Genomic DNA, 10,904 nt, shown 5'->3' with positions numbered 1-10,904 from the left:
TACACGGAGGACCATCGGGAGGGGTGTCCTCCCACTGTTTTCTGAGAAGTAAAGGTGTTATCTGAAATCTGTCCAGCTATACTTTTACAAGAAGAAGTTTTAAATGGTGAAATTCAACTGACTTTTTTCTGGACTTGACAGAATGACCAGAATTGACAGTCATATGAAAAAAGCCAGTTGAATTTCACCAACAATGGTCCTCCGCATAACTTGACAGCATGGGACTTGAACCTGCAATCTCATCTGTCATAGCAGAGGCAACCGTTCAAGCGCACCACACCGTTGAGCCAAGGCACATTTGGGCCCTAAACAGGTATCTCCTCCTGGTGCTCTTGAGTTGTTCTCTTGTATTAGCCTTGAAAATGTCAAAGTACTCATGCATTGAACTGTAGGAGGACTGAGATTTGAACACAGAACCTCTGCACTGAGAGTCTGATCTTCATACCACAACACTATCTCTGAATGCAGTTGCTTCCTGGAGCTTGATTACTCCTCTTGTATTATAACCTTGAAAATGTCAAGGTAGTTTAGCAATGTAGGAGGACTGAGATTTGAACACATTACAGAACCTCTGCTGTCTGCACTGGGAGTCTAATGTTTAGACCACTACACCATAATGACTGCAGATTTGTTCTGGTGCTTTTGAGTAATTATTTTGTATTTTAACCTTGAAACTTACAAAGTACTACTTACTATAACAACATTGGAAGACTGAGATTTGAACATGGAACATCTGCACTGACAGCCTGATCTTCAGACCACTACACTAGTCTCTCAATGCAGGTGTTTTATAGAGCTTTTGAGTATTCCTTTAAATTTGTATTTTAACCTTGAAAATGTCAAAGTACTATAGAACAACGTTGGAGGACTGAGATCTTTTGAACATGGAAACTCTGCGCTGAGTCTGAGCTTTTGACCAATACAACATTTATCACTGCAAGTGTATTCTGGTGCTTTTATGTAATTCTTTTGTATTTTAACCTTGAAAATTTCAAAGTTCTATAATATATAGCAATGTAGGAGGACTGAGATTTGAACATGCAACCTCTACACTGAAAGTCTGATCTTTGGACCACTGCACTCTCTCATTGCAGGTTCTGTCTGGTGCTTTTGAGTTCTCTGTTGTATTTTAAACTTGAAAATGTCAAAGCACTAGAGTAATATTTTATAGGAGGCCTTATACTTGAACATGGGAACTCACTGCTGAAAGTCTGATCTTCAGACCACTACACCATCTCTCACTGCAGGTCTCTTCTAGTACTTTTGATGAATTATTTTGTATTTTAAGCTTGAAAATGTCAACATAATGCAGCCATGTAGGAGGACTACATTTTGAACATAGGCCTCTGCGCTGAGAGTCTGATCTTCAGACTACTAGACCATCTCTCACTGCAAGTTTTCCTGGTGCTTTTGAGTACATCTTTTGTATTTTAAACTTGAAAATGACAAAACACTAGAGCGATGTTTTGTAGGAGGCCTTAGATTTGAACATGGAAACTCACCGCTGAGGGTATGATCAGGACTATACCATCTCTCACTTCAAGTGTCAGCATCAAAGGGAGGAGTGCCGTTCAGGAGGTGACCTCACTAATTGTCAAATAAAAGCTCAGATAGGTGTCATTTCTTTACATCCTGAATGACAAGTATTACATCAATATAAGTCTCACAGCCTCTATTTGCCACCCATCTGGATGGCGTATTATGTTCCTCAAATCGACTCTCAGTCTGATCATTTTCCTGCTAGTTTACCAGTTTGAATTTCACTTAGGGTAGCCAAATTCCAATTTAACTTTTCATTTTATTTTCTCACTTTAAGGTTCGGAATAATCATAGGTTTTAGGAATCATTTATGTTAGGGGAGGGTCAATCTTTTGAAGCGGTGAAAGCCGCTTCCAAGGTGTGGCTTTGTCTGTCCCGTACCTGTCCCGTGCATCTCCGCGCTGTGATTGGTTGGTTTTGTCTGTCCCGTACATGTCCCGTGCATGTCCAGAATGAAGAATTGAGGATTGGCCAAGCTTCACATGACAATTTGGCTCTCCAGACAAAATCATTCATTCATTCAGAACTAGAACTAAAGCACATAGAAAGTATAGATCACAGAATGTATAGATCTAGAACACATAGAATACAAATTCACCGCTTCACTTCGAACCGAGGTTTGATTTTTTATTCTCATGCCTAACCCTAACCTCAACCCAAAACACAACAGTGAGCCCAGGCCCGGACCGTGGCCTTGCAGTCCGGGGACCTATAGGCTCTAATCCTGACAGCGGGTTCGCGGGTTCAAGTCCCGTTCCCGACAACCTTCACTGCTTCTCTCCTCTTTTCTCTCTCCCTCTTTCCTGTCCATCTCCACGTACAAACTAAACTCAATAAAGGCAGAAAAGCCAAAAATAAATCTAAAGAAATATCCCAATAAAACATAAAATAAAGGAATAAATATAAGCACAAGATGGCCTAGATATGGCCTATAGGCGGGCCGCGGGCCATTTGCGGCTTGCAGGGGGCAACTGTCTGTCCCCCTCCAACCCCAGTCAAAAACACTTTTTTTTGGATTGGGGCTACTGACAGTTACAGGTATGGTGTGTGCGATATCCTATTCAAGGGCTTTTGCAGAGAAATGAGACAGACTCCAGTCACTTTTAGAGCACTGCAGAGGGAAGGTGTGTGTGTGTGTGTGTGTCCAGATGCTTGTTAGTAGTTGATGGCCACTCGTTAATGCATCAAAGGAAGGCAATTATGTCTCTGCACTGTCAAATTGCTCAAATAGGTCACTGTCAAATACTAATTAATTGGTTACCTGTTAATGGTTGGCCATCATCACTGGCTGCTGTTATACAGATGCATACTTTTCAAGCAGACTAGTTGGTTCTTAACTTATCCTTAACTTTAATGAGTGCATTTTCTCCTTGTGTGACCCTCAACTAGTGTTGTAGTATGCCTACTCGAGTCAATGACTCATCTCGAGTCAGGACTCGAGTCCAAATTTTCATTAACTTGGTCTCATTTCTGTCTCGCCCATGATTCTACTCGGTCTTGACTCAGTCTCAGACTAAGGGACTCGGGACTCTTTCCCCACCGAGTCCACTCGAGTTGTATTATACCCATATTATGAGGAGCCCATTCACATTTACATTATAAGAGAGCTGTCTGATGCTTTTCATTGATTAAATTACTAAATGATGTGTCTAAATGGTTTAGTAAGAAAACACAGCCCGGAAAATGAGTCAAAAAGTGCCAAGGGTCCCATTGGCCATGCTTCGCAGGAGGCACTGTGATTGGCTAGTGGGACGCTTGATGAAATGAACTCATAAATAGCACTGCTCACTTCACACTAGGTGTCTTTTTTAGATTGTCACTGTCAGGCAGAAAAATGCAAAATCAATCACAAGACACAAGGCAAAGAATCAACTTGTTAAATGAAAAGTAAAATTTATTATTCCTGAACCACAAAATAGACTTCTTTGGTTGTACAAATTCACTAGTTACAGTCTTGTATGAACTCCAACCCTTGACCCTAGGACTTCTCTGACCCTCTCCCCTCCAACCTACTTGGAAATAATAGCCCCAAGAGAACTCAAGACAAAGTAATAATAAACAAAATAAAAGTTCAAACACTGCATTAAAAATGTAGTGAATCCCACTTTTCTTGGAAAAAAAAATATCTACTGTAAGTTATAAAACAAAATAGAATAAATCAGCCATTTTGCAAATGTTAAAAACCAAACTGAATTTCAGTCAGTGAGAGCAAAGTATAATTAGTAGGACCTACATTAAATTAACATTATGTAACCAGTCAAGATATGCAAATTGACTTTTTTTTTAGCAGAGAGAAATACTAGCTTGAGAATGACTTAAATGAGACAGATTTCTTGAGCGATTACAAGGTCCGTTTTTCTTCTCGAGGCTCTCTCCCATTAGACCAATATACATGCAGCAGAGAGCTCCGGGTACCAAGCCCGTCCCAAAACCCAGACTCCTCTTAGCAGTCCAGACATTGCTTGGTCTAATTAGGTCTAAGACTGGCTCAGTTTAACCCCCCCAAATGTCTGCTGTCCTTTCAGTATTTTGTACATTATTCACACAATAAAATGATTTTTCAGTGGCATCAGAATTAAATTAAACCAAAAGAGATACAAAATTAAAAAAGCAACACCTGCTACCTTCACATGCAGGAAAGAAAACCTCTCCAGATATGTAGAAATAATAAGAGTTTTTCACATTGATGTAAAGATTGCCCGGAAAAGGGCAAAGGGAAAAGTACCGTAACTTTAAATGAAAAAGGCGTTCCCAAAGATATTCTGAAATATGTTAATCCGTTACAATCAAATAGATAGATGGTGATGCTGGTATCTCCACTGTAGTCACATTCACTGAACAAAGGGAATGTAACAGTAATAATGAAGCTGCCCCCATAGAAACCATACGTTTCTAATGTACTATTGGTCTAACTGGCGTACTGTACACTTCAGGACAGGAATCATCAAAAAGGAATAAGAAGGGTGATAACCTATTTAGGGGTTGCGAACAGTTAATAGAAATAATTAATTTAATTGATAATGAAAAAAAACAACAACTATTTAATAAATGGATTTTCTGGGCATGTCATCATAGCAACCGACAAGCACAAAGATCTGATTAGATTATTCAGAAAAAAATAATAAAAAGAAGTTATCGATATTAATCACTAAGAAATAATCTGTAGTTGCAGCCCTAAACCTATTCCCATTCTCTACACAGGGAGATATCAGCAAGAAGCGCCAAAGTCACATTTTTTTTTAGACCAGCATAGGAAACAGATATCTGAGCTAGTAAAATATAAAACCATACATACATGAATGGGAATTTCAATTTCAGTTTAAAAAGCAGAATTTAAGATTTGATGTAATAAAATGATACGCCAATACTTGACCCAAAGCTTTGTTTAGCTTTAAAGAAAATGATACATTTATGAAGGTAAATGATGCATTTATAGTTCATCTTTTTTTCTGTTGAGAACTAGGGTTGTACAACAGTGAAGCACTTCAATTTGACTAAAATGATATAATAAAAAAAAGTTAAAACTCAAAATATTGGCAGAGATAATGTCTGTTAACCACATAAACCTGTTGTTCCTATTCTTCGCTAGCCTCGCGTAGCCAGACTATATCACTGCGTGGATATGAGTCTGGTCCTTATATATGGAGCTTGTAGATCGACCATTTGACATACAACAGTTAAAAGGGTTAGGCTGGCCAGTGGGGTGCCCCAGTTTCCCGTCTCTCTACACTCTATCTAAATAAAAGCCAAAAAGGGGAATAAAAAACAAAAACAGCTGACCAATGGCAGTGCAATAACGATATGTAGTGTTTTTTACATTGTGTCTGTGAAGGTAGCAGGATGTTCCACCCTCATTCAACATATATACACTCCTCATCTTACAAATATTCAGCAACAATAACAAAAAAACTGACATTTTACAATCTATTCACTGAAAGCATCAAAAATATCATTCAACAAAGTTAGTATTACAGCTACAATTCATCTCTTTCTCTCCCAGTACAATGTTTCTTTTTTTCTTCTTTTAAAAACAGCAAAATCGTCACAGAAGTTGGGGAGAATAAAAGTCAAAAATAAAATACAATCAGTGTGGCCTTCCATTAATGAATCGTCTAATAGGCTCACTGAGAATAGAAACCAAATTAGTTTGATTTTGTTTTTAAAGGAGAAGGTCTAGGTAGCAATGCTAGCTGCTAGCTAACCATGCTAGAGCTTGGTTGTCCCCTAAGGGACTTTTTTTTTCTCATGGGCGGTGTCTTCGTGCCGACTCATCCATACAGACTGTAAAAGGCATGACTGGCACACAGGATATGATCCTAAGTGAGTGTGTGTGCATGTTTGATGATGATGATTATCAGCTTCATAGTCTCTGCAGTGGTTAATGGAACACAGCATGTAATGTACAGTATATAGCAGTACTGACTCAGTCAGCGCCTCTTCTTCTGGATATGAATGTGTGTGTGTGTGTGTGTGTGTGTGTGTGTGTGTGTGTGTGTGTGTGTGTGTGCACAACGTGTGTCCAGACTCCTCGTCGCAGTGTGTTATTTGAAGTGTTACGTGGGCACGGCGGCCTCCAGGCTGCGGCGGCCCTGTCTCAGCTTGCGCTTGTTGCTGTAGAGAGCCATCTCCTCCAGGGCTGAGGTGGCAGACAGTGGGGAAGAAGGCACCTCTGCCTCGGGGTTCACAGCCGGTACTACTGGGCAGAACAAAACACACAGGGAACAGCTTCATTAGCGGGTTCTACAGTTAGTTGCTACATGGGGCGTCACGGTTGTCAGACATACACGCCATTACCAGCTGTGGAGCGGAATGGCAACTCTGTGCGTCTACCAGGAACCTCACTTTAACAGTTCAAAGACTCTTTTCTAGTTTGGCATGGATTCACTACAGTCTTTCATGTTCTTAGCGTTATTCTTTCGATAAAATCTTTGGATTAAAAAAAGGTAGGGTAGGTGATTTTCTTTGGTTAAAAAATAAGTGTTAAAGGGATATTACACTTTCAAACAAACTTTTAGGTCTAATCAGGCTTGTATGAACACCCTGAACAGTTTTTAATTTGCTTCATTCAGTATTTAGATATTTGATGTAAATGTTACCAGCTCCAACACGCCCAGGCCCTCTCCACATACACACCCATTGTAACTTCAAACTCCATTTTAACCATGATAGATTCATTAAAAACACACATTATTTTTTCTGGTGACTCATAATACCCTCTAATACGTGAGCAGACCGTGTTTTTTCAATAACCTTTTTCTTTTATTTTTAATAATTCTTTGGGAAAATGGAAAACATTAAATACAATAATATTTTATTGAAAATAAATGAAAAAAGTTATTGAAAAAACACGGTCTGCTCACGTATTAGGAGGGTATTATGAGTCACCAGAAAAAATAATGTGTGTTTTTAATGAATCTATCATGGTTAAAATGGAGTTTGAAGTTACAATGGGTGTGTATGTGGAGAGGGCCTGGGCGTGTTGGAGCTGGTAACATTTACATCAAATATCTAAATACTGAATGAAGCAAATTAAAAACTGTTCAGGGTGTTCATACAAGCCTGATTAGACCTAAAAGTTTTTTTGAAAGTGTAATATCCCTTTAATAAGCTCTGTATTCTGATAGTACTCTATGCTATAATAGAGTGTTTGTTCAGTTTCTGACTCCATGTTTCTCCAGCTCTTAATTAAACAGAAAATGCATCAGGATACCAATTTAAGGATAATGATTAAACCAGTGAAATTGGAAGTGATGACACAAAGAAAAGAGCAGGGAAAACTGGAACACTATAAAAATGAAGTTGATAAATGGGTACTCTTTCCTGATTGGTTGAAATGTTGTCACCTACCTGAAAATGTATTTTCTGTTTATTATAAAGCTGGAGAGACGGGGAAACCCCTGCTGCTGAACTATCAGAAAATGGTGCTTTAACCTTTTGACAAAAACTGTTTTTATTTTAACCAAAAAATATCAGTTACCCTGCCTTTATCTTTGGACCCCTATTAAAAAAATAAAAAATAAGTATATATAATTGTAGCAGAAACGCACCCTGTTTTCAAATGTTATGAAATAATGCTTTTAGAACTCATAGCTAAACGGTTGCTGGTAGACACATAGGCTAATGTTGCTTTGAAGGCAACCAGGCAGACAATTCCGGTGCAGCCGGTGTCCGAAGGCAATCAAATATAACCTTCACCTGCAAAATAGGCCCCACCCACATCTACAGCAACCGCTGGAAGCCTCCAGGTTCATTACCAGATGGCACTGTAAATACTGGACGCATGACAGTGACATTTGCCACTTCAACAAGCTCAACGCTAAGAGAGCAGGGATCAATTCCATGTCAGTCAATTTAGATTCTAGATCAAAATCTTCCCCATTTGATATCAACCTGACAATGAAATCCATCTTATCCGTCTTATTCAAAGCTTTAAAGTGGCTCCATGCATAGCCTGGATCTTGGTTAGAGATTGAGAATTAGTTAATCAAAGATCTCGAGCACTGTGGTCCGATCAACCAACACCTGTGGAACAGTAAAGGTGCTCACACATAAACACGTGATCTGTAACGGTACAAACCGTTATCCAAGCAGAGTGCATGCAACATGGTAGCAGGAAGGCAAGGTTCTCAAAAACTACAGCATATTTATACCACTAAAACCTTTGAGCTGACTGGGGTCCCAGAGGCGTCTGTCCTTGTCCAAGTCCCATCTTAGGCCCTTGGTGGGGTAAGGCATAAATAAGCCTGCTATTTTCATTATTCAAAATAGTAAAAAAAGGCATAAGGGGTAAGTCAATGTGCGATATAGGGGCCCAAATCCCTTCTCTTTAAATAGCTGTCTGAGCCTTGTAGATTGGTTAATACTTTCAAGACGGGAACCCCTTTTGGGGTTCTTGTTGCTATGTATAATAAATAACCTGAGGCTGTGATTTCATTGGAAGCCCATTGAAAGGCCACTTGGGTTACATTTTCAACTTTTAGTGCAGTGGCTCTTTGGAAAAATCTAATGGGTTCTCTCTCCTCTCCATAGGAAACCAATGGCTCAGCCAACGCAGAGATTTGATTGCACCTTATACCAGCAAGTCAATCCCGGGTAGAGATATCCCCCCCCCCCCCCCAAGGCATGTCAGAGTTCTTTAGTGGGACGATAGAGTACCCAAGTCCTGACGCCACTCCCACTACCCATGGGTCACATCGTTATTTTTACCAATTCTACAGATAGTCAGCCGCCTAGTCGCCATAGTATGCCAATATCTCCGTATTTATTTTGACCATATATGCCAAAATTTGGGTAAATCAAATGTGAATGTATATATTATTAGATTTTGGGTTACTTTCACCACCGGGTCACCACCTCAACAAGTCTAGTTAGCATGTCGCAAGCTGGTAAAAGAACTGTGTCATTTCTTGTTTCTATTAGAAGAAAGGCAAATCTCAGATCAGCAATTTTGTCAGGTACATGTGACTCTGTGTCATTTATGATAGAGTTACATTTTACAAAATATAAAGGATAAATTTGTTACTTTTCCACCGTCAGTTGATGCTTCAAGACCATATGAGTAAAATCGCCCGGTGGTTTGTTTATTTCTGGAACACAGTTATGATATGACGCGGTCCAAGAATCCGCTATCGGAATTTCAACACCCCAAAATAACGCTGTGACCATGGGAAATTGCACCCTCTAGTGGCAGTGATGTCAGACTTCAGTGCTTTTATCCCAACGCTATGGTTTCACACACGAGAAGCAGGGTTAGAGAAAGAAAACACACGCATTCAAAAGACCAAGAGCGCACACCCGCACACTCTCTCCTTCTCACAGAGACACACAGAACAGTGTATGAATCCTACCAATAGGAGCTGCTTATCCCAGGTAGTCACCTGAATCAACGGAACAGAAACATCAAGGTATACATTATTGGGGAGACCGGGGCGTGGCCTTTGGTGGCAGAGAGAGGAAATTTGAATTCATGTGGGGGTATTGGCCACTTCATGAGGATATTTCTGTGTACAATCTTTGAAACACAAACTATTTGTCAGCTTGCTTCTTTAATGGTCATTTTCTCATACGTTTTGCCAATTTGCTTCCTTTAAAGGACGACTTCACCACTTATCAACCTATCTTCATATAATTGGTCCTCGCTCATGTTCAATAAAATAGTACAAAATATTCACACTCAAGTCTGTGTCTAAGAGGAGGGCTGCGTAACGATGATGTCACTGGTAGGCGGGTTTCTGAACTGCCCACCTAAGAGAGACAGACCGAGTGAGAAAAATTGTGCTATTTTATCATGAACATTAGTGAGGACCAATTATATGAAGATAGGTTGAAAAGTGGAGAAGTCGTCCTTTAAGCTAAAACCCCAGCCTGAAGGGCACGGCACTTGCCACTCACCTGGGTTGCTGGAACCATCGTCCATGAATTGCATGTCGTCACCAGCTTCGGGGGACTGGAAGAAGAAGAAGAGGACAAACTAAATGACTAACTGAAAGGCAGGGAGGAGGGTGTTAGTAGCCTTGATCCCTTACGAGAACACCGTCAACATGTGAAAGTGGCAGTGGGAGGTAGGGATGGGACGACATGAAAATTTCATGTCACGATTACTGTGACCAAAGAAATTGCGATTTACGATATTGCAATATTAAAATATCCCAAAATCAAAACATATCCCCAACATCCTGGGGGAACATTTGCCAAAATATAGCAGATCTACAAGCTCACAACAGGTTGCGACGCGTGAAAAAAAAAGTCCAGCAAGTACGTTATTTCCAGGGCCGTTACACCAATTATAGAGGGTTTAAATGGTACCGGATACTCAGCTAGGCAAATAAAAGGTGAATTGATCGCAGTGCATGACAGAGGATAATTTCACGATAGATTTAAATCTCCACGATACAATTAATTTGAGTGTTTTTTATCATGATAAACAATAATAAGGTTTACTATCCCATCTCTAGCAGGAGGTTGGCGTGGCGAGGAAACTATGCCATCTCTCCCACTGCCAGTGTAGGTAGCACCCAATACCACTCGAGGCTCCCAAAGGTTGCAACACTCGGGCGCGAAAACGGTGAGCTATATTTTCGTCCATTGCTTACACCTTAAATCCCTAAACCTTTGTGACATTTCTTACTATTTTGAAAATCATTTTTAAATAGTTCAAATAGCCGATCTACATCGACACGTTGTGTGCTTGTAGATCAGCTATTTGAACCATTTAAAAATGTTTTCTTCAAAATAGTAAAAAAAAGAAAAAAAAAGGCACAAAGGTTTAGGGATAGACACGGACGAAAATAGAGCCCAGTGTTTTCTACATCAGAGCTCGGAGGGTTAGGAAAAAAGGGGGTTGCTGAGTTAGGTGATGAGTTCCA

At 39.9% G+C, this 10,904-nt stretch overlaps 1 protein-coding gene across 1 annotated transcript in view; it reads right to left on the bottom strand.

Moving 5' to 3' along the window:
• Positions 1-3,407: 3,407 nt before the first annotated feature.
• Positions 3,408-10,904, bottom strand: part of scrib (scribble planar cell polarity protein) — a 139,354-nt gene continuing 131,857 nt past the window's right edge. The window contains exons 39-40 of the mRNA XM_080751786.1: positions 9,931-9,985; positions 3,408-6,232 (exon numbers count right to left, since the gene is read on the bottom strand). Coding sequence (XP_080607912.1) covers positions 6,093-6,232; positions 9,931-9,985 — 195 coding nt within the window. The 3' untranslated portion in view covers positions 3,408-6,092. The remainder of the gene's footprint in view (positions 6,233-9,930; positions 9,986-10,904) is intronic.

The sequence above is a fragment of the Nannobrachium achirus genome, assembly GCF_963921795.1.
Source record: "Nannobrachium achirus genome assembly, chromosome: 21".
Lineage (NCBI taxonomy): Eukaryota > Metazoa > Chordata > Actinopteri > Myctophiformes > Myctophidae > Nannobrachium > Nannobrachium achirus.
The sequence above is the reverse complement of the archived record's forward strand: the minus strand, read 5'-3'. Positions and strand labels throughout refer to the sequence as shown.